Source organism: Tamandua tetradactyla, chromosome 3, assembly GCF_023851605.1.
Source record: "Tamandua tetradactyla isolate mTamTet1 chromosome 3, mTamTet1.pri, whole genome shotgun sequence".
Taxonomy (NCBI): domain Eukaryota; kingdom Metazoa; phylum Chordata; class Mammalia; order Pilosa; family Myrmecophagidae; genus Tamandua; species Tamandua tetradactyla.
The window spans coordinates 104,120,863-104,146,158 of NC_135329.1; the positions used below are offsets into that span (position 1 = coordinate 104,120,863).

The window sequence follows — 25,296 nt, forward strand, 5'->3', positions numbered from 1 at the left end:
GTGTCTATTTATCTAACTTCAAACAGATTCTCAAGTAGAGGTGCATCCACTGCATTAGGTCCGGGCCTTGGTTTGTGAGGGAATTACTGACAAATCAAGTACAAAACGAGACCTTCAACACAATCCAAACAAATATAAAACCTTAGATGACTGAGGGAAATCAACTTCCAAAATAGCCCTATTAAATCATCAAATGCCTTAAAGCCAATAGAAAATCACAAAGCATGTGAAGATGCAGGCAGATACAGCCCAGCCAAATAGCCAAATTGAAACACCAGAGAAGACACAGACTCTGGAACAACTATGTTCATACAACTTTCCTAAATAAATTCAATGGATTAGCTAATGGCATAAAGGATATCCAGAAGAAACTAGAAGAGCAAAAAGAAAAATTTGAAACAAAAATAGATATCATGGAGATAAAAGATATTGCAGACCAAATTTAAAATATACTAGAGACAACACAACAGCAGATATGAAGAGGCAGAAGAAAAATAAGTGATCTAGAAGACAGACAATTGAATCCAAGCACACAAAAGAACAAACAGCAAAAAAATGGAATTGGATCTCAGGGAAAAGATGGACAATATGAAGTGCACAAACATAAGAATCACCAGTGTCCCAGGAAGAGAAGAGAAAAGTAAAGGAATAGGAAGAGCACTTTGAGGACATAATTGGGGAAAACTTCCTAACCTACATAAAAGACAGAAGTATGCAAATCAAAGAAGCCCAATTAATCCGAAATAGAGTAAATCCAAATAGGCCTACCCCAAAATTCATAATAATCAATCTATCAAATGTTGTAGAGAAGCAGAAAGTCCTATAAAGTGACAAAAGAAAAGTGATTCACTATATAAAATGGAAACCATATAAGACTGAGTTTGGACTACTCAACAGGCACGATACAGGCGAGAAGGTAGTGGTATGATATATTTAAGATATGAAAGAGAAAGACTTCTAGCCAAGAATTCTTTATCCAGCCAAACTGTCCTTCAAAAGTGGGGGACAGATTAAAATTTTCACAGACAGACAAAGGCTGAAAGAATTTGTTAACAAGAGATCAGCCCTACAAGAAATACTAAAGGAAGTTCTGTCAGCAAAAAAAAAAAAAAAAAAAAAAAATACAGGAGAAGGAGGTCTGCAGGTCTGGAGGAGGCACAGAATTGAAGAGTATCAGTAAGGGTAACTTAAAGGATAAAAAGAGAAAGAGGGGAAATATATAGAGAGAGCTGACAAATAAAAACCACAGGATAAGATGTTAGAATGTCAGATTCAAGAAATGCCTTTACAATAATAACTTTGAATGCTAATGGACTAAACTCACCAATTAAAAGGTACACATTGGCAGAATGGATTAAGAAATATGATCCGTCTATATGCTGCTAACAAGAGACTCATCTGAGACCCAAGAACACAAACAGATTGAAAGTGAAGGGATGGGAAAAGCTGTTCCATGCAAGCTGTACCCAAAAGAAAGCAGAAGCAGCTATACAAATATCAGACAAAATACACTTTAAATCTATATTCATAAGAGACAGGGATAGTACATATTAATAGAAGGGACAATTCACCAAGAAGAAATAACAATCATAAATGTGTATGCTCCCAATCAGGGAGCTCCAAAATACACAAGGCAAAGACTGGCAAAACTCTTAAAGAGAACAATAGATGTTTCAATAATAATAGTGGGAGACTTCAATATACCACTCTTCTCTATAGATAACACAACAGATAGTGGATTAACAATGAGATAGAGAACTTAAACAATGTGTAAATGAATTAGACCTGAGGCATATATAGATCGTTATACCCTAAAACACCAGGATATACATTCTTCTCTAGTGCTTAGGGAATGCTTTCCAGGACAGATATATGCTGGGGCACAAAACAGGTCTTTATAAATTTAAAAAGACTGAAATTATTCAAAGCACTTTCTCTGATCACAGGGAAATCAAGCTGGAATCAATAACCACCAAAGAACCAGAGCTTTCACAAATATGTGGAGATTAAATAATGCACTCATAAGCAATCAATGGGTCAAAGAAGAAATTGCTAGAGAAATTGATAAATATCTGGAGATGAATGAAAATGAGAATACAATATATCAGAACTTATGGGATATGGCCAAGGCCACATTGCAGAAAGGGAAACTTACTGCTTAAATGTCCATATTAAAAAAGAAGAAAGATCAAAAATTGAAGACTTAACTGCTCACCTAGAGGAACTAGAGAAAGAACAGCAAACTAACCCAAAAGCAAAGAGAAATTACAAATATTGAAGAAAAGAAATTAACAAAGGTTAAAGCAGAAATAAAGGAATTGGGAAAAAAAATAAAATCAATAAAACCAAGATTTGGTTCTTTGAGAAAATCGATAAAATTGATAGAGCCCTAGCTAGGCTGGCAAAGACAAAAAGAGAAAGGATGCAAATAAACAAAATTAGAAATGGGGGGGGGGGGGGGTCATTGCCATAGAACCTGAAGAAATAAAAACAATCATAAGAGGATACTATGAACAACTATAGAATGACAAATACCGAGAAACACACAAACTACCTACACTGACTTGAGAAGAAATACAAAGTCTCAACAAACCATCACAAGTAAAGAGATTAAATTAGTCATCAAAAATCTTCCTACAAAGAAAAGCCCAGGGACAGATGAAATTTTATAAAACATTCTAAAAAGAACTAAAACCAATCCTGCTCAAATCCTTCCAAAAAATTAAAGAAAAAGGAACTCTCCCCAACTCATTTTATGAAGCTAATATCATTCTACTAGGAAGACTGGGAAAAGATGCTATAAGAAAGGAAAACTATAGGCCAGTTTCCCTAATGAATATAGATGCAAAATTTCTCAAGAAAATATTGAAATAATAAATTGAATAATAAATAATAATTGAATAATTGAAATAAATAATAATTGAAATAAATAAATTGAATAATAAATAAATAAATTGAATCCAATGACATATTTAAAAATTTATACACCATGATCAAATGGGGTTTATACCAGTAAAACCCAAGGGGTGGTTCAACACAAGAAAATCAATCAAGTTAGTACAGCACATTAACAAATCGAAAGGGAAAAATCATACGATCATCTCAGTTGATGCTGAAAAAGCATCAAACAAAATTCAGCTTCTCTTTCTGATAAAAAAAAAAAAACTTCAAAGGGTAAGAATTGAAGGAAACATCCTCAATGTGATAAAAGGTATATATGAAAAAACGATATAACCAGCATCATACTCGATGGAAGGGAACTGAAAGCCTTCCTCCTAAAATTGGGAACAAGACAAGGATGCCCTCTGTCACCACTGTTATTTAATATTGTACTAGAAGTTTTAGCTAGAGCAATTAGACAGAGAAATAAATAAAAGGCACCCAAATTGGAAAGGAAGAAGTAAAACTTTCATTATTTGCAGATAACATGATCCTATACCTAGAATATTCTGAGAAATCTATGACAAAGCTACTTGAGCTAATAAACAAATTCAGCAAAGTGGTGGGATACAAGATTAATGTACAAAAAAATCAGTAATGTTTCTATACACAAGCAATGACCTGACTGAGGAGACAATTAAGGAAAAAATTCCATTCAAAATAAGAACTAAAACAATCAAGAATCTAAGAATAAACCTAATGAGAGAGGAAAAGGACCAATACACAGAAAACTACATAACATTGCTAAATGGAATAAAAAAGATCTAAATAGGTGGAAAGACATTACATGCTCATGGATAGGAAAGCAAAATGTAGTTAACTCTACCCAAATTGATCCACAGATTCAATGAAATACCAATCAAAATTCTAACAACCTACTTTGAAGACTTGGAAAAACTAGTTATCAAATTCATTTGGAAGACCTCAAGTGCTAAAAATATCCTAAAAAAGAAGAATGAAGTGGAAGGATTAACACTTCCTGATTTTAATGCTAATACAAAGCCACAGTAGTCAAAACAGCATGGTACTAGCACAAAGATAAAGGCATTGACCAATGGAATTGAATTGAGACTGCAGAGATAGACCAACAAATCTATGGTCAACTGATATTTGACAAAGTCCCCAAATCCACTGCTGAGACAGAATAGTCTTTTCAATAAATGGGCATGAAAGAATTGGATATCAATAGTCAAAAGAATGAAAAAGGACCCTTCTTTACACCCTATACAAAAATAATTCAAAGTAGATCAATAACCTAAATATGAAAAGCCAGTAGCATAAAACTACTAGAGGAAAACGAAGGGGAAAATCTTCAGGACCTAGTAATGGGAGGTAGTTTCCGAAATTTTACACCCAAAACACAAGCAATGAAACAAAAAACAGACAAGGGGGACCTCCCCAAAATCAAATGCTCCTGTGCCTCAAAAGATTTTGTCAAAAAAGTAAAGAGGCAGGCAACTCAATGGGAGAAAATATTTGGAAATCACATATCAAATAAAGGCTTGATATACTCTATACATAAAGAAATCATACAACTCAACAACAAAAGAATAAACAACCCAATTATAAAATGAGCAAAAGATATAAACTAATCTTTTTATTAAAAAAAATTATATTTTTCCAAAGAGCAAATACAAGTGGCTAAAAGGCACATGAAGAGATGTTCATTTTCGTTGGCTATAAGGGAAATGCAGATCAAGACTACAATGAGATACCACCTCACCCTATAACAACGGTTGCTATTAAACAAACAGGAAACTAAAAATGTTGGAGATGTGGAGAAATTGAAACACATCCACTGCTAGTGGGAATGTATAGTGTTACAGCTGCTATGGAAGACAGTTTTGGTGGTTCATTAGAAAACTAAATATTGAGTTGATCTATGACCCCATAATACCACTTATACCCAGAAGAGTTGAAAGCAGTGACACAAACAGACATTTGCACACTGATGTTCATAGCAGCATTATTCACAATTGCCAAAAGATAGAAACAATTCAAGTGCCCATCAACAGACAAATATATAAACAAAATGTGGTGTATACATACAATGGAATATTATGCAGCAGTAAGACAAATGAGTTCCTGAATCATTTGACAACATGATGAACACAATGCTGAGTGAAATAAGCCAGCACAAAAGGATAGATACTGTATGATTTCACTATTAAGACCTTTGTAAAAGTAAACTCAGAGGCTTATAATGTAGAACATAGGAGACCTTGAGATACACAAAAACTAGAGATAGGTGAACAGTTAGTCAATGTGGTTGATCTTAAATGTAAGGTAATGGACAGAAGTGAAGGCAGTTCATTAATGGGTCTATAAGTAATATTGCCATATCGAAGGTAAACATTATTGAAAGGGGTTACATAAAGCCATGTATCCCAATGATTAACACTACAAATGTAAATAAGTTCCTGCATGACTACTTCAAATCTTTGAATTTTATATGAATTTGTATAAAATTTTATACAAAGCAGTATACGGGAGAAAACTACTATTGTAGGCTAAGGTCTATATTTAACAGGAAAACATCAATAGTATCACAATACCAAGGGTAAATAATTGGGGGGAAAGGACAAGAGTTAAAGGGAGGTTTGGATTTTCTATTTGGTGTGGGTGTGTTTATCTGTTATTTTTCTCTTTGGAGCAATGAAAATTGTCTAAAATTGAGAGTGTAGATGATTGTACAATTAACTGAGAATAATGTGAGACAGGGATTATTGATTGCATACATTATACATGATGCCCATTGGAAGGAGGTGACTGAAGAATACATTGAGAAGTAGAATAACCAACTGTGGTGTATACATATCATCAAATATTGTGCAACTACAGAAAGGAACAAAGTCGTGAGAAATCCAATGAGGTGAATGAAACTTGGGGACATTATGTGGTACAAAATAAGCCAAAAACAAAACAATAAATATTGTATGGTCTCTTTTAGGAAATTCTTATAAGAAAATTGGGGCCTAGATTATAAACTCTTATAGCAGGCACATTTAATCCAGAGCTGTAAATGTTATTTCTAGATTTTGAGATTCTGTGCTATATATGAATAACCTGGTATCTCCCTGGAACTTTGGCTACCTGTGCAACACCTAAGCTCAGATTTTGAGTTCTGCAGCTCTAAATCAAGTGTTAATGGAACAAAAAAAGAGATCAGGCTTCCAATAGAGATGAGAATGAAGCTGATCTGATTGTGATTAAGGTAAATCAGAATACAGGGGTAATACAGAAAACATGTGTAGGACATGTTTCCCAGGAATGAGCCTGACCCTGGCACCATGAGATCAACAATGTCTTCTTGACCCAAAAGGGGAAAATAAATGTAACAAAATATGTTACTAGTGGTTAAGAGAATTCAAATAGAGTTGAGAAGCTATTCTGGAGGCTATCTTATGCTAGCTTCAGCTGGATATTGCTAACTACCAGGGTTTGCCAAACCCAAGACAAAACCATTCCAGTCAACACTAAGGAACACTCAGGGCTCTATCTGAAATTCCACAAAAGTTTCATGCACTAAGATTACTTTCCAGAAGAGGGAATATTCAACTTCCCCATTTGGAGAAGGCCTGATATTCTTGCAAGCAGTGAGGACAACAAAATCAATAGGCCATGCCCTCAATCTTGGATTCTGTTCATATGAAGCTTATCCCCACAAAGGATAGGCTAAGCTCACTCAAAATTAGGCCTAAAAGTCACCCCCAGAGAACCTTGTCTGTTGCTCAGATGTGGCGTGTCTCTAAGCCAACACAGCAAGCATACTCACTGCCCTCCCGCTCTCTATGTGAGACATGATTCCCAAGGGTATAAACCTCCCTGGCAACATGGGACCGAAATCCTAGAATAAGCTGAAACTCAGCATCAAGGGATTGAGAAAACCTTTTCGATTGAAAGGGGGAAGAGAGAAATGAGACAAAATAAAGTGTCAGTGGATGAGAGATTTCAAATACAGTCAAGAGGTTATCCTGGAGGTTATTCTTATACTTTATATAAATAACCCCTTTTTAGTTTAAGGTATATTAGAGAGGCTAGAAGGAAGTGCCTGAAACTGTAGAGCTGTGTTCCAGTAGCCATGTTTCTTTAAGACGATTGCATAATGATTTAGCATTCATAAAATGAAATCATTAAAATGATTTCAAAAAATCACATAAGGTGTGATTGTGAAAACCTTATTCTGATGCTCCTTTTATCTATGGTATGGATAGATGAGTAAAAAATATGGATTAAAAATAAATAAATAATAGGGGGAACAAATGTTAAAATAAATTTGGTAGAGGGAAATAGTAGTGGTCAATGAGAGGGAGGAGTAAGGGGTATGGTATGTATGAGTTTTTTCTTTTTTCTTTTTATTTCTTTTTCCGGAGTGATGTAAATGTCCTGAGAAATTATTATAGTGATGAATATTCAACTATGTGATGATATTGTAAGCCACAGATTACACACAAAGTATGGAATGTTCATACATTAAGAATGTTTGTGTTGTATGTTGATTGGTTTTATTAATAAAAAAGTGTTAAAAAAAATTACTTTCCACAAACCTACAACCTCCGGATGGGTTTCTAGGCCAGATATGTCCTGAAATCCAGAGGGGCCACCCTCCCAAAGAGCATCAAGTAGTTCCATCCCCCCATCCCATATTATCAACACCCATTTTCAACATGAAAAAGTTAGAATGGGAATAGCCCAAATACTCTTAAAGATTAGGAGAAAGATAAAAGGAGAAGGAAGAGTTATTACAGAGAAGACAGGATTTAACAAATTAGTATGGCTGCTGAATCATTATGTTGATATTGCTTTCAGTTTCCAGTGTCTTGGAGAAGCTAAAAGGAAAACTCTAAAATTGTGGAACAGTAACCCATTGATATGAATGGGTTCATATGAATGGGTTCAGAGTTCATATGAACTCTGAAATCTGTTCTATAACTACTTATTACAATGTACTTGTGAATTTATTGCTTTTTTTTGAATATATATTGTATTCACAATAAAAAATGTTTTTTTAAAAAAAAGAGCCAGAGGTTTAAGGAAATACCAGGAATTGCATCTATTTTTCCATAATGTTGAATAAGGGCTAAAATCATTCATATAACAGTTCCACATAGTGCTTAGATAGAAATATTCCTTAGATAGAAATATTCATTTACTAATTAATCAATTCATTTGTAAAGCACCTCTTTAGTTGCTTTGCATTGAGAATGTAACAGAGAATAGAACATACATAGTGTCTGGTTCCAGGGTGTCTACTAAAAAATTCATTAATTCCAATTCTGTATAGCTTAACCTAATACCTAGATAAATCCCAGAGTATGTTGAGCAGATATTTTTAAAGTATTGGCAAAGTCCCTTGAGGGATTGGAGAAAAAATATGGAACTATTAAAAACATATATGGAACTATTAAACTATTCCACCTGGAAAACCCCAGATACTCTCTCAAACACTAGAGACTCCCAAGTTGTTAGGCCAAGGCCTTGATCTTATGAAACTTATTTCTGTAACAGAGAAGCTAAGTCTACCTATAATTATGCCTAAGAGTCACTTCCAGAGAACCACCTTTGTTGCTCAGATGTAGCCTCTCTTTCTAAGCCCAATTTCGCAAGGAAAATTATTATTCTCCGCCCTATGTAGGAAATGATGTCCGGGGTGTGAGTCTCCCTGACAATGTAGGACATGACTCTCAGGGATGAGTCTGGCTCTGGCACAGTGGTATCAACAATGCTTTCTTGACCAAAAGGGGGAAAAGAAATGTAACAAAAAAAGATATCAGTGGCTAAGAGAGTTCAAATAGAGTCAAGAGGCTATTCTGGAGGCTACTCTTATGTAAGCTTCAGCTCGATATTGTTAATTCCCAGGGTCTGCCAAATCCCAAGCAACATCATTCCTGTTAACCCTAAAGAACACTCAGAGCTCTATCAGAGATTCTACAAAACTTGCATGCTGTATATTTACTTTTCAGAATACTAAAACCTCAGATGGTTCCTAGGCCAGATAAGTCCTGAAACCCAGAGGTTCCAGTCTCTCCAAAAACTTCAACCAGTTTCATATCCCTATGCCATATTGTTGATATGGGCATAGCCTAAATATCCCTAAAGATTGAGAGAAGGATCAAAGGAGAAGGGCTAGGGAAACAGGAGATGCCAGCCATGTGCCTTCCCAGCTGACAGAGGTGACCCATTGGCCTGGATGCCTTAGTTTGGACATTTTTATAGCCTTAAAACTATAAACTGGCAACTTAATGAATTCTCTTTTTAAAAGCCATTCGATTTCTGGTATATTGCATTCCACAGCTTCAGCAAACCAAAACACAAGGAAAGAAGGCCTGGAAGATGTGACAGTGCTGGCTTGGAAGACGGAGGATGGGTCATGAGTTGAGGATGTAGGAAGACTCTACAAACTAGAAAAGGCATGGAAATGAATTATTTCCTAGAGCTTCCAGAAGGTAAACAGCTCTGCTGACCCACCGTGGACTTCTGATCTCCAGGATTATATGAGAATAAATTTGCACTGCATTAAGCTGCTAAGTTTGTAGTACTTTGTTATATCAGCAATAGAAAACTAAAACAGATTTTGGCAATACCCTGTTGTGATGGCTTTGGAGAAAAGTTCACGTTATTAAAGCTCATCCATTCCTGTGGATGTAGACCTCTTGTGAGTGGGACCTTTTGATTAGGTTATTTCAGTTAAGGCATGCCCCAGGTGGACCTTAAACCTCTTACTGGAGTTCTTTATAAGAGCAAGAGATAGAGAGAAAGCATGGATGCTGAGAGATGACATGAACAGAAAGCTCAGAAAGAAAGCCAGAGACATAGCCACCAGAAGCTTGAAAGCGACAAAACCCAGGAGAGAAGGACCAGCAGACGCTGCCACATGACTTGCCACATGACAGAGGAGTTCAGGATCGCCGGATCCCTTGTTATTGCCTTGATTCGTACATTTTCATGGCCTCAGAACTATAAGCTTGTAAACTAACAAATCCTCATTGTTAAAAACCAGCCCACTTCCGGTATGCTGCATTTCATCAGCAAACTAAAATATCTGTGGATGTTAATCCCCAAAGCTGTAGGATTCTGCAGCCAGGCTGTCTGGTTCAAAACCTGGCTCTGCCTGTTACTATAATGTGACCTCGTCCACATTATTTAATGTCTCTGTGACTCAGTTTCTTCATCTGTAAAATGGACATTGGTAATAGTTCCTCCCTCACTGGGCGTTATGAAGAATAAATGAACTGACATAATGAAAATGCTTGGAATGCTGCTGGCTCATAGAAAGTGCTCTAACGTACTTGCTCTTACTCTGGGCATTGGCAAATGCCTCCAGGGCAGGGTTAATGTCCATATTAGTTTAAGGTTCAGCCATTTGGTTTCCACTTTCTGAACTTTTTTTTTAAATGGATCATGAGGATTTCCCTTATTTTCTTTCAAGCTGAGCAACATTTAAAACTGTATATGTCAAATTATCTGGAATCAAGTTAAATTGGAGTAGGAAAGCTTTTCTTGATTACTTAGTCCCCCTCAATAGGGAGACTGAGTCAAAGAGAGTATCCCAAAGCAAGTTCAAAGCTTTGCCATAGGCCTCTGAGGTACCTTGAACATTTTAAGATTTCCAGGAAGGGGGGAAGTAAAAGCAGAGTAATAAAGGGGTGAATTGTTCCGAGATTTCTTTCGAGGCAGGACTACTCCATGCCCCAGTATAAGCCCCCTCCCTAGACTGCTCCGCCACCCCTCAGTGGACATGGCTATTCTCTTCTTTTTCCACACTTAGGCTGTGTACACTAACCTATTATGGCATATACATGATTTCCCTCTCATTCCACCTATATCTTCATCACTCAGTAGTTCTGAGTAAATGTTTTTTAATGCATGAATGAATGAGCACTGGATGAGCAAAAGGCAAAGGCAATGGAAGAAATAAAGTATATGTAGTGTGAACTTTTTCTATGACATTAAAGATGAAATTTACCCCACAATTTTTTCAACATACTGAATTTTCACAAACAAACCAAATACCAAATATTATTTAAAGATAGGGAGATAATCAACTAAACAAAAAGCTAGAAACATTAAATTTGGTTGCTTCTGGGATGTGAAACCAAGGGTAGGAAGTGAGTCAGGGTTCTATTATTTTTCTTCAAAATCCCCTCTAACTACTTGATTTTTAACAATGTACATGTATTATCTTGATAAAAATTAGAATATTTAAAACAACAATTAATCTATTTTGGACTTAAAGCAGCCTGCAGTACTTTTGACCTCATAGAGCTGAGTGCAGTCCTTTTTAAAATTTTATTTTGTGCCCAGAGACTTGCTTACTAAAGCATTGTTAATCCAAAGCCAGGTTGACAAATAAACAGAACTTTGAACTTTAATAAGGTAGCTCCAATGGTCAAGGATTGACTGGACAGGGCTACTGATTGGACCCTGCAGGTAACCATACAGGGACTGAGTAAATCAATTAACTTCGTGATTTTCATGGTGATTCCTGGATAACAAAACTTCTTTCCTTACAAGCTTCTCCTTCTCCAATCCTGTGGAAATGAAAATTGACATCCACAGTCATATTCTACCAAAAGAATGGCCAGATCTAAAAAAGGTAATGGTGATTAATTTGCTGAAATTTTTCTGGAACTTCTCCTGGATTTTTCAATGCCTTTCTCTTCCTTGGAAATTAGATGTGAAGTTTCTCTGCTTTGGGGGGGTGATTTAAAGTTATTTGGTAGCTCCAATTTCCAATTTTAAAAAACAACTTTCATATTATTTTGTAAGAACATTGAGACAAAAAAAAAGGTACTTTCTCAAAATCCCCGTTTCCCCTCAAATGAAATATTATTTAAAATTTGTGGACAAATTAAGTCAGGCAGTTTTACTTCCATTTAAATCACATTATATTCAGCTGCTAGAAAGATACATGCCAGCTACAGAACTAAAAGTTTCAGTTTCAAGTAAGAGACTATTAAAAAAATGAAATGTGATCGGTTTCTAGGTCTTCTGAAACATACCTCCTTTCCAAAATTCTTAAAATAAATTTTAAAAGCACCAACAGATAGCTTTGTGATTTTTTTTTTAGTTTATTTTAGGACACTGTCTGAAATCTTTTCTTTTTGATGTTCTTTAAGCTATAAATCCTTGTTAGGAAGAACTAGGGTGTAGTACATCAAAGCGATGACTCCTTTGCACAGTGAATGTCTCTAAAGAGTATTATCTGTGTTTCTCTAAAGATGGAATTTTCTTTTTGTCCTTAAGAACTTTTAAATGAATACTAAAAGAGGAAGGTGGGGAACATCAAAGAAAACTAAAATGGGCTTGAAGTTTGTTTTACCCAATATTCAGCCTTCCTTTAGAACTTCCACACTCCTAATAATGCTACATCCCTTTCTAATCCAAGTGAAGAAAGATGGATTAATCCAACCTCTAATTAAAATGTGTTTTAGTGTGTGGGTAGGTGAGACTATTTTCTTCTCATGGATATTTTCTGGGCTAGGGTTACTGACAAGTGTTTCTTTGTCCATTTGTATCTGTATCTCAGGTAAGATGTTGATTGAAAATACAAATGATGCAGATATATGCTGGAAAGGCTTTCTATCACAGTTAGGGGTAAAAGCTAAACCTACCAAACTAATCACCCCAAAAGGAGTCTATTAATTCCTAGATGAGAATAGGCTGTCTTGAATGCTGTTGTCCTCACTATATTTTGTTAAAGTGTAAACAACCACTTCATGGTGTTAATGATTTTATGAAGGGAATGCACAAGGACTTTTAGTTCATTAGTTTCTTCATGGAAATACATTTGGCTTGTTTTAATGAAGTATGCAGTTTCTTACTTCTTATGTAACTCTTCATTTTCTATCCCTCATTATGGTTATTTGTCTGATGAATGATAGAATCAATGACTTAGTTAATGTATGATACAGGTAAGTTTTAGAAAAATCCAGATTTTATGATATGGTATTTTACAATAGGTCAAAATATTCCCAGCAACTAGCATTAACTCCAACCTTATAGCTTTTCTCTTTCTTTGAGGCTCAAATAACACTTGCAGGAAATGCCTTGGGATTGCATAGTGGTCTCTAAAGGACACTGCCCATCTGTACTCTCTCCTACCCTGTGGGATTCAGCCCCAAAGGCTTACTCTCTAAGGTAACAGGTAACATCACAGAAGTAAGGGGCTCCACAGCAGGGATGCTGCTCCACAGTATCCCCCCCTTAGTCCAGATAGGAATTCTGAATCTTAGAGAGGAAGAAGCAAATCATAGTTAAGGTGCTCTTTCATCATTAGAGGGAAGACTTCAATTCCTCTCACAGGCAAGGTATGTTACGCAAAGAACAGCCTATCTGTTTGCATTAGTTCGGGTTCTCTAGAGAAATAGAATCAACAGGAAATATTCGTAAATATAAAATTTATAAAAGTGTCTCACATAACCATGGGAACGTAGAGTCCAAGATCTGTAGGGCAGGCTGTGAAGCTGATGATTCCGATGGAAGCTCTGGACGAACCCACAGGAGAGGCTCGCTGGCCGAAGCAGGAAGAGAAACTGTCTCTTCTGAATCCTCCTTAAAAGGCTTCCAGTGATTAGATTAAGCATCACTCATTAAAGAAGACACTCCCCTTGGCTGATTACAAATGGAATCAGCTGTGGATGTAGACAATGTGATGATGATTTAATTCTGTGAAATGTCCTCATAGCAAAAGACAAGCCAGCACTTGCCCAACCAGACAGACAAGTACCACCACCTGGCCAAGTTGACACATAAACCTGACCATGACACTGTTCTATCTGTTCTTGTTGATTATCACAATGGGAATTGGACTTAGACCCAAGCTTCTTAAGCCCTCAAACTTATTTAAGCCAATGTCCAGGAAAATATCATTTATATCTGGGAACCACACTCTTCAATTCCTTCTGAAGGACTGTTTCTTCCCAAGAAACCAGGATCCAGTGAAACTCTCCCAAAGACAAGAACCTGGAACAAATGCTTCCTCTTTACTGAAGAAAGAAAACAAACTTCCCAGCAAGTATTCTGTGCTATAACCCTCACCTCCCATTAACTACCTCCCTCCCTCAAGCCTGCTTTCAGTTTAAGCAGAGAACTCATCACCAAGAGCTGACAATTTCTTGGTACCCTCCTAATGTAGGGCCTTAAAGGCATTGTTAAAACTGTTTAAGACAAGAATTTGGTTTCCATTCTGTTAAAATGACAATGTTTGGGGGGATTATTTCTTTGCTCTTAGTGAGAAGCTATAAAGGTTTTTAACCATCTGAGTAATCTGCTTAGATAACAAAGTCTATGCCTTATCAGACCAATATACTTATTAATAGGTATGTTGACCATCTCCTTCCTTATTGTTTTAGACAATGCCTCCTCACTTTAAAAAAATATGTCTTTTGAAAATCATGTTAATTCCTCTATATACATTCAAATTTTCATGTCACCTTGATTAAATAAGAAACCAAAAAAAAAAAAAAAAAAAACCTGTTTAGGGAACAGAGGCACTTAAGAGCATGGGGTGGGGGATGGCAGAGCAAAAGATATGTGCCCTGAAAATGTCCCAGATGCGCTCTCTTTATGCAGCCTCCCCTTCCAATCTGCTGGTTATAGCCCAACAGACTTCTGTCTAGCAGTCTCATGTGCTGTAAGCAGACAGGAGACATGCCTAAAATAGTAATAAAAGAATAGCAATAATATTCTTGTACTTGTAGGGATATATATAACTATATATATATATATATATATATATATACATAATATTTGATTAACATAAAAATCTTGTGACATATGCAGATAGGACTCATATTACTCACCCTGCTTGAAAGATGAGTTCTTGAGGCTCAAAAATGAGCCTAGAATCCCAGAGTACGTGGGCCTTCCTCCAAAGTACCACCTGCTGCACCCCACACCCATCCTGGCAGAGCTGGCCCAGGAGAATATTTCCAGCCTGCTCTGCCTGCTCCCGCAAGTCCTCACGCCCATGGAAACCCTCTGAGGGCTTCTAACAGAGTGACTGGAGCCTGGCTTCCAGCCATCAGGTCAAGCAACCAGATCTATTACATGGTAGAAGTTTGTGTTTGAGTACAGGACAGCCAGGGATGAAACAACTAATAGAAAACAGCAGTGCATTGTAAAACTGGGATGTATGAGATAAATGAAGATACACTAAAACAGTGACCTAAACCCCTGCCCCATTTCCAGTCTATACGGTCAGAGTAAAGCGAGCATTGAAATTTCATTAACTACAGCAAATATTCCTTTGTCTTCAAAGTGTGCGTTAGTGGGAAAAATATTATTACAAACATCAGTCTCTGTTCTCTTCTCATCATTTTTTTTCAAAGCTCCTAATAAAAGAATGAAAAGAATAAGTCAGTACTATTTTGATTTTAGAAGAGGTAACTAACACCTTCAGAAGAATCAGTGTCTCTTTTCACAGCACCTTCAGAAGAATCAGTGTCTCTTTTCACAGCTGCCTTTCCTTATTAAATATTAATGGAAACACCTCAATAATCTTGACCTCCTTGTGAAATGAAGAAATGGAAAAGCAGAGTCAACATGCCTGGGTTGATGATTAACTAATATCTGCAAAGGACTGGGATATGAGAAAGAGAAAAATCTCATCCTTTCTTCCTAATAATGATTTTAGTCAAAGCTACAGTTAGGATCCTTGGGAGAAAACATCTAAGGTGAAAAGAGAGTGGCTTCAAGGGAGCACTGGATTAAATCATTTCTTACAAATCAGTACCTGTACTCTCCGCTTTCACAAATAGGAGGATTGGGGAAAAAATAGAAAAAAAAAGAGAGAAAAATAAATAGGAGGATTGTGAACCACAAAACCATGAGATTAGTCATAATGATGATGACAAGGCTTTGTTGGGCTTTTTCTTTAGCAAGACATTATTGACTACTATGTCCTCAATGGTTGGATTTGCAATTCTTCTCTTTTTAAATGGGATTTAAAAAATTCTGTCCCTTAATAAAAATTATATATTTGCATCTTCTTTCTGTTAATTGTACTTGATCACTGTAAGTTTTTAGGAGACAATATCACAAACATAACATGACTTTCGAGCAACTCTTCTGAAGAAACAAATATCTGGTTTCATCACCCAAGAGACTCATTATTCACCCCAGGAAAGTCTGAGCTCCCTGAAACATTAAAAATGTAATTTCAATTCAACAACCTCTGATTCACATGTGTGCATTTCAGAAACACCTTTGTATAAAGAAGTGAATTCCCTTGGAAGCTTTTAGTTCTCATACCCATGAATGCCTGTGGGACATGGACCATTGCCAGTTAAAACCTTTCAGACTTTAAATGCCTCCTAGCGAATATCCTCAGGCCAAAACTATTCTGATGTCATAAATGTAAGACCCCAGGTTTGGCTCGATCTAGGATGAGAGCTCAGGGACTGTGTGGAGTCCCAACTAGGACAAGAATAAAGTTTCCCCCAAATAATTTAGGTCTTTGAAGAGACCTGTGAAGTAACTTAAATACTTTATGCTTTCTAGGTAAGAGGAGAGAGGAATACAGAGTGACAAAGAGCCCTTTCCTTCATAGTTCTTAGTGCCTGATCCCCAGGCATGCCACAACCACTGCTGCCAACACCACCAGTACCACCACCACTAACACCTCCACCATCATCACCACCATCGCCTCTACCACCACCAACACTATCACCTCCACCACCACCATCAGAATAACCTCTATCACTGTCACTGCCACCACAATCACCACCACCACTGCCACAATCACCCCTATCACCACCACTGCCGCTACCACCACCACCACCATCACCATTATTACCTCCACAGCTGTGACTAACACTTCTACCTTAACCACAGCCACACCATCATAATCATTGTTCGCATTGATGAAGCCCTTTTTATAAGCCACAGTTGTTGTCAATAGCTTTACCTGCATTAATCGCAACTAAATCCCATAAAACCCTATGTCAAATGTCATCAATAGGGTGACATAAGACATCCCCTGAAAAAGCCTTCTCTCAGAAACAGCTACTAAAAGGACAAATCCCACTTCCTTGGAACTTTGGAGGATGATAGAGACTAGAGAAAGAATCCATAAAAGTTGAATCAAAGAAAAAGGAAGATAATCTACAAAAGTAGGTAGGAAATTTCCATCCTGGACCTGCTGGTCCCTGCCCCTCCCCCTCAGTCCCACACAGCTGGGGAGTCTGCAGAGGCAGCATAGGCTGGGTCCCTCCTACTGGAAAGAGAGAATATAGAGCCACTTACAGCAGCAGAATAGAACCCTCCACATATCCAGGCACATGGACCTTAGTCTGCAGCAACCCCAGGATGAAAGACAAGCCTCTAAGTCATGCAGCACCTAAAAGGTCTTCCAGGGGTAAAAAAAAAAAAAAAAGGGAGAGACACAGAACTGTTGACAAAAGTTATGCTTACCAAATCCAGTTTCTGGTGGCTAAAACACCTAAACACAGAACAGACTTTTCTGAAGTGACTTATCTTCCCTAGGTAGACCCCAGTTGGTTCCCTAGGGTAGGATACAATAACTAAAAGAAACTGGAGAAAGAAAAGCCTCACAGAGGGAAAAAAAAAAAAAAAAAAGGTGTACTTAAAACAGAACTAATGTAAGACAGAAGAGTCCCAGAACCAAAAAGATATGGAAAAGGAAGCACTGAATGAGGGGAGAATTTAAACAAATCATAGCAACGGGGGAGATAATTCTGCACAAAAACAAACAGAAACCATCAAGATTCCCAGAGAAGCAACACAGGATAGGAAGCTTTCTCCTGGAGATGAAGCAAAAGTACAATCTTAAAAATTATTCCACATATCCAGAGCAAGAACCAGATGAAGAAGACTGAGAAAATCTGAACAGTTAAACATGGCTATTCTAAAGGACTAGTATAAATTGGACCAAGCATCAAAGAAAAGCCTTAACACAAAGCCAATTAACAATAAACCCTAGATAAAAGAGAGAACCTGACCTTCAGAGTTAACTCATCAAAATATTCAAATGCCCAGACATCAGCAAAAATTACACGCTATGCTGAGAAACAGGAATATATGGCTCACAGAAACAAATGAAAACTTCAGAGGAGACAGAATTTGAAACAATTCTAATTGTTCCAAATCAAAGAAATTCAAACAAATTTTCTAAATCAATTCAAGGAGATAAAGGAAAATATATTATGAAGACAATGTGTAAGCATAAAGAAGAATGTGAAAATACAAAAAGAAACATAACAGGTCCACTCCTGGTAGTAATGATGTTGGGCAACTCTGTGCCAGGGCCTGTGGTCCATGGGGCAGGCTGGGAGCTGCTAACATGGCAGCAGTCGGCTCTCCAAGAGGACTAAGAGACCATAACCACCAGAAGATAGTGCCTTCCCAGCAGCCACAGACACTGGCAGGGCTGGTGGGGCTGAAGGTGGGGCATGCATAAGGTCCAGCTCCACAGCAGAGGTCCAAGATGAGAGGGGTTGCACCTCTTAAGGATCTTTCTGTAAATGAAGAGCTTGTCAACTATTCCTTCCTAGAAAGTGAACCAAACAGCCTGCATTCACCATCCATGTGGATGAAGAAGAGACTCAAAAAAGGCCAGGGGACTCTAAACAAATGGAATGTGAAGATACCCTGGCTTTTAATGCAGCTATCCTTTACTTGAACCAAGAAAACTGCTCACACCCCTTGATTATCCAAAGGATGGTAGTTTTGAGTCATCACATACTATGGACATGTCAATTGTATTAGAAGATGAAAAACCAGTGAGTAGTAATAAAGTGCTAGACTACCATGAGGATATTTACATATATTTTAGGGAAATGGAGGTTAAATGTAAGTCTAACGTGGGTTACATGAAGAAACAGCCAGATATCATAAACAGTATGAGGGATATCCTCATGGACTGGTTAGTTGAAGCAGGAAAAAAATATAAACTACAGAATGAGACAGACCCTATACTTGGCTGTGAACTACACTGATAAGTTCCTTTCATTGATGTCTGTTTTGAGGGGGAAACCTCAGCTTGTGGGCACTGCTGCTATGCTATTAGTTTCATAGTTTGAAGAAATATACCCCCACCCCCACCAAAGGAGCTGAGTTTGTATAGGTTACAGATGATACCTATATGAAGAACAAGTTCTTAGAAGGGAGCTATCTAGTTTTGAAAGTCCTTGCATTTGACTTAACAACACCAACAATAAATCGCTTCTTACCCAATATTTTCTGTATCATCAGCTTGCAAACTGCAAAGATGAAAGTTTGGCAATGTTTTGGGGAGAGTAAAGTTTGATAGATGCTGACCTGTTCCTAAAGTATTTCCCATCAGTTATTGCTGGAGCAGCCTTTCTACTGCATTCTACATAGTCACAGGACAAAGCTGACCTGAGTCATTAGTATGAAATTCTGGATATAACCTGGAAAGTCTTCAGCCTTGTCTCAGGACCTTCATCAGACCTGCCTCAGAGTACCATAGCATGGACAACAGTCAATAAGAGAAAAGTGTAAACATTCAAAGTATCATGGTATTTCTCTCCTCAACCCACAAAAGATACTAAATATGTAACAGTGAAGAGACTGACTTTCTATTCTAAAATGTAAATCATTCAAAGTATATGGTGTATGGCTTTTATATTAGGTTTTAATTTTACAATTATTTCTGAATACAGAAGTTCTGGTCAATTACAAATTATGATATCTAGTATATATAAAAGGCTTTAATTTGTATATCTTTTGTACATGTAACTATCTTAGATATTTGGCTAATTTTATGGTTTTGTTAAACTAAGTATTAATAATGCCAGTATTAATTCAGGATAATAAGAATTAATAAATTGATTTGGAAAACTTGAAAAAAAATAACAGAAACTAAGGGGATGAAAGGCACAATAGCAGGGATTAAAAATACACTGGAGGCATAAAAGTACAGATTTGAAAAGAGAGAAGACAAAAGTCTGTGAACCAAAAAACAGGGCAAATGAAATCATACAGGCAGAAGAATATATAGAGAAAAGAATAGAAAAAAACAGAGCAGTGTCTCAGGGATTTCAGTGATAGCACAAAGCATATAAAGATATGCATCTGGATGTCCCAGAAAGAGAAGAGAAGGAAAAAAGGTCAGAAAGATTATTTGAAGAAATAATGGCCAAAAATTTCCCAACTCTTAGGAAAAATATAAATATACATGTCCAAGAAGCACAATATATGCCAAACAAAATAAACCCTAATAGACCCACTCTGAGACACATACTAATCAGAATGCCAAATGCCAAAGACAGTACTTAGTCAATAAGACTAAGTACTGATTTCTTATCAGAAACAATAGAGGCAAGAAGGCAATAGTATGATATATTGAAGGTACTGAAAGACAAAAACTGTCAGCCAAAAATTCTTTATCCAGAAAAACTGTCCTTAAAAAATGGGGGAGAGTTTAAAATATTCATAGATAAACAAAAACCAAGAGAGTTTCACAACAAAAGATCTACCCTATAAGAATTATTAAAGGGAGTTCTTCAGGAAGAAAGGAAAAGACAGGAGAAACTGGCTTGGAATAGTGAAAAGAAATAGATATCTTTGGTAAAGTAACTAAAATAATAAATGCAAAGTCCAATAGTACTGGATGCTCAATGTACAACTCTACTCTCCAATTCCTGTGAGTCAGGATGCGGTTGAACTAGAAAAAGACATATTTCCTGATAATGGATATGCAAAATATAAAGCAGAAAATGGGACCAAAAAAATAGAGAGAAAGGAAACAGAGAGATATGGGAGCAGAGAATGTGTATGCTATAGAAGCGAAGGTGGTATCTTTACAAATTAATAGGTTATAAATGTAGGTTGTGTGATATTAACCCCAAGGTAATCACAAAGAAATCGTGCTAAAAATACACAGGAACAGAAATGAGAAGGGAGCCAGTCAGACACATCACAAAAGCTCAACTATACAGAACAGGAACTTGCAATAATTGAACAGAAGAGTTTCACCTTAGACTTAAAGACACAAATAAGTTGAAAGTAAAAGGATGGAAAAAAGATGATCCATGCAAATAGCAATCAAAATAGCTATACTAATAGCAGACAAAATAGACTTTATGTAAAAAGCTGTTACAAGAAACAAGAAAGAAACTATATATTAATAAAAGAGATAATCCACCAAGAAGAAATAACAATCATAAATATTTATGCAACTAACTATAATTCCCCAAAATACATGAGGCAAACAATAGTAAAATTGAAGGGAAAAAAAGACACCTCTACAATTATAGTTGGAGATTTCAATACACCACTCTTTTCAATACATAGAACATCTAGATAGAATATCAACAAGGAAACAGTAAACTTTAATAATATAATAAATGAACTAGACTTAGTAGATATATACAGAGCATTGTACCCCACAACAGCAGGATATACATTCTTCTCAATTGCGCATGGACCATTCTCCAGGACAGACCACATTCTGGGTCACAAAACAATACTCAATAAAGTTAGAAAGATTGAAATCATACAAAGCATCTTTTCTGGCCATAAGAGAATAACACTGGAAATCAGTAACAGGCAGAGAACTGGAAAACACACAAATATGTGGAAGTCAGTTAACATACTCTTAAACAATCAGTGGGTCAAAGAAATCAGTAAATATCTTCAGACAAATTAAAATGCAGATATGACATATCAAATCTTATGGGATGTAGAGAAGGAGGAAAATGTATAACCCTAAATTTATGCAACAAGACAAGTATGCCCACCATTACCACTGTTATTCAACATTATGCTGGAAGTTCTAGCCAGAGCAGTTGGGCAAGAAAAGGAAATAAAAGGCATCCAAATTGGAAAAGAAGTAAAAATTTTACTAGTTGCAGATGGTTTGATCCTATAGATAGATAGCTCAACAAAATATACAACAAAACAAATTCAGTTTATTAAAGCTACCAGAGTTAATAAGGTAATAAGCAAATTCAGTGGTGGGATACAAGATCAACATGCAAAAATCAATAGTATTTCTATACAATAGTAATGATTAAGCTGAGGAGAAAATTTTTAAAAATCCATTTACAATAGCAACTAAAAAAATTTTTAATTCTAGGAATAAATTTAACCAAGGATATAATGGACTTGTAAACAGAAAACTATAAAATGTTGCTAAAAGAAATCAAAGAAGACCTAAATAAATGGAAGGGAATTCTGTATTCATGGATTGGAAGAACAAATGTCATGAAGATCCAATTCTACCCAAAATGATTTACAGACTGAATGCAATACCAATCAAAATTTCAACAATTTCTTTGCATAAATGGAAAAGCCAATTACCAAATTTATTTGGAATGGTTAGGGGGCCCAAATAGGCAAAAATATCTTTTAAAAGAATAATGAAGTTGGAGGATTCACACTTTCTGACTTTAAAGTTTATTGCAAAGCTAGAGTGGTCAAAACAGCATGGTATGGGCATAAGGATAGATATATCGACCAATGAAATTGAATTGAGAGTTCAGAAATAGACCCTCTTATCTATGATCAATTGATTTTTGACAGGACTGCTGTGTCTACTCAATTAAGGAAGAATAACCTCTTCAACAAATGGTACTGGAAAAATTGGATATCCATGCCCAGAAGAATGAAAGAGGACCTCTATTTCTCACCATATACAAAAATTAAATCAAAATGGTCAAAATGTAGAATTGGGTCTATAAAATTCCTTTTAAAGAATGTGAGAAGCCATCTTCAGGATCTTGTGTTAGGCAATGGTTTCTTAGACTTTACATTGAAAGCTCAAGCAACCAAAGAAAATATAGGTAAATGGTACCTTATCAAAATTAGAAACTTTTCTGCATCGAAGGACTTTATCATGAAAGTGAAAAGACAACTTACTCAATGGGAGAAAATCTTTGGAACCCATATATCCAATAAAAGTTTAATAGCCAGAATATACAATGAAATCCTACAACTCAACAACAAAAAGACAAACAACCCAATAAAATATGAGCAAAAGACTTGAACAGACATCTTTCCAAAACACAAGTGCCTAAAAAGCACATGAAAAGATGCTCAACTATCATTAGCTATTAGGGAAATGCAAATCAAATCCATAATAGAGACCATTATATACCTACTAGAATAGCTACTATTTTTTAAAAAAAAGAACATAAAATTACAAGTGCTGGAGAACATATGGCGAAATAGGAACATTTACTCATTGTGATGGAAATGTTAAATAGTGTAGCTGCTGTGGAAAACAGTTGATGGTTCCTCAGAAAGCTAAGTATAGAACTACCATTGGACACACAATCCCTCTAGTAGGTATTTACCCAAAAGAATTTAAAGCAGAGACTCAAATAGATATTTGCACATCAATATTCCTAGTGGCATTATTCATAACTGCCAAAAGATGGACCCAACTGAAGTATCCATTCAACCAATAAATGGATAAGCAAAATGTGGTAATTACATACAGTGAAATTTTATTCAGTTGTAAAAGGTACGAAGTCCTGATACATGCAACAAGATGAATGAACCCTGAGGACATCATGAGATTGAATTAAGCCAGACACAAAAAGACAAATATTGTATGATCTCACTGATTTAAAATAATTTGAATAGGGTGGTGCTCAGCAGGCAGAATTCTTGCCCGCCATACCGGAGACCCGGGTTCATTTCCCAGTGCTTGTACCTGTAAAATTTGAATAAGCAAACTTATAGAGTTAAAATCCAGTTTTTTTGGTTACCAGGGCTTGGGTTGGGGGTAGAGAATGGGGTGCTCTATTTAGGCTGATTTAAAAGTTTTGGATGTGGATGGTGGTGGTGGTAGCACATTATTAGAAGTGTAATTAACAGCACTGACTTACATATATATGAATGATGCTAAAAGAGGAAATTATGGGTTGTATATATGTTATTAGAAAATAATTAAAAGATAAAACATAGGACTGTATACCATTGTGGACCCTATTGTAAACAATGGACTATAGTTAATATTACAAGTATAAAAATGTTCTTTCACGAATTATAGTAAATGTGCCATACTAATACATGGTATGAATAAGGTGCTATGTGGGGGAAAGTACACATAATGTAAACTATGGTGTATATTTAATTGTACAATTTTAATATTCTTTCATCAGTTGTAAAAAGGGAACCACACTAAGGCAAAGAGGTATATGGGAATGCTGCAATTTTTTCAAACATTATTCATTGTGAAATATAACATATATACAGAAAATCAATAGATTTAAAAGCACATTGTAACAAGCAGTTATAGAACAAACTCCAATGAATGGTATGGTTACAGTTCCACAATTTCAGGTAATTTCTTCTAGCTGCTCAGTACATTGGAGACTAAAAAGAAATATCAAGAGAATGATTCAGTAGTCATACTCATTTATAAAATCCTATCTTCTCTCTTACAACTCCTCCCTCTCATTTGATCCTTCTCTCTATCTTCAGGTATATTTGGGCAGTGACCACTCTAACTTCTTCATGTTTAGAAGGGGTATCAACATTATGAGGTAGGGGGACTAGTTGTATCCCTACAACTAGTTGTATCCCTACAACTAGTTGTTGTTCATGGAGAAACTGGTACCTCTGGGTTTCAGGACTTATCTGGCATAGGAACTATCTGGAGGTTTTAGATTTCTGTAAAATAAACTGAGTGAAACTTTTATAGGATCTCAGATAGAGCCCTAGGTATTCTTTAAGGTTTTCAGGAATACTGCTGGTTGGAGTTTGGTATACCATTTGAAATATCTAGCTGAAGCTTGCATAAGAGTAACATCCAGAATAGCCTTTTGACTCTATTTGACTCTATTTGAATAGCCTTTTGACTCTATTTGAACTCTCTTAGCCACTGAAACCTTATTTTGCTACATTTCATTTCCCCCTTTTGGTCAAGAATGCATTGTCAATTCATAATGCCAAGACCAGTCTCATCCCTGGGAGTCATGTCCCATGTTGCCAGGAAGACTTAAACCCCTGGAAGTCATGTCCCACGTAATGGGGAGAGTAATGAGTTTATTTGCAGAATTGGGCTTAAAGAGAGAGAGGTGCTACATGTGAGCAACAAAAGAGGCTCTCTAGAAGAGACTCTTAGGCACAATTATAGAGAGGTTTTGCTTCCCCATTACAGAAATGAATTTCATAATAGCTGGCCTCAAGATTGAGGACTTGGCCTATTATCTTGGAAGTCCCTAATACTTGAGAAAGTATCAGGAATTTACCAGGTTGGAAAGTTTTATACTTCCATATTTTTTTCTCCAATCCTCAAGGGACTTTGTAAATACTTTTTTTTTTACCTGTCCAACATACTCTGGGATGTATCAGGGTATTGCATTAAGCTATACAGAAGTATAAGATCTCATTCCCTATTCTAGGCTCCATGTGCTTAGG

The 25,296-nt window shown here is 36.3% G+C and overlaps 2 protein-coding genes and 1 pseudogene across 16 annotated transcripts in view; 2 read left to right on the forward strand and 1 right to left on the reverse strand.

Annotated features, from left to right (window-relative positions):
- The window catches only part of LOC143677567 (uncharacterized), a 100,395-nt gene extending 85,375 nt beyond the window's left edge, over positions 1-15,020 (reverse strand). For 13 of the 14 annotated variants that reach the window (XR_013172674.1, XR_013172683.1, XR_013172676.1 and 10 more), the window contains exons 1-2: positions 14,745-15,020; positions 13,359-13,574 (exon numbers count right to left, since the gene is read on the reverse strand). Coding sequence is in view for 4 of the 14 variants with exons in the window: in XM_077153639.1 (XP_077009754.1) it covers positions 13,359-13,526 (168 nt within the window). In the remaining 10 variants the exon portion in view is untranslated. Of the gene's footprint in view, positions 1-13,358; positions 14,396-14,744 lie in introns of those variants that run through there. The other variant, XM_077153638.1, reaches the window with a different exon arrangement.
- The window catches only part of ACMSD (aminocarboxymuconate semialdehyde decarboxylase), a 134,040-nt gene continuing 120,107 nt past the window's right edge, over positions 11,364-25,296 (forward strand). For both annotated transcript variants that reach the window (XM_077153636.1, XM_077153635.1), the window contains exon 1: positions 11,364-11,536. In XM_077153636.1, the coding sequence (XP_077009751.1) occupies positions 11,480-11,536 (57 nt within the window). In that variant the 5' untranslated portion in view covers positions 11,364-11,479. The remainder of the gene's footprint in view (positions 11,537-25,296) is intronic.
- LOC143676273 (cyclin-A2 pseudogene) lies at positions 18,186-19,483 on the forward strand (annotated as a pseudogene).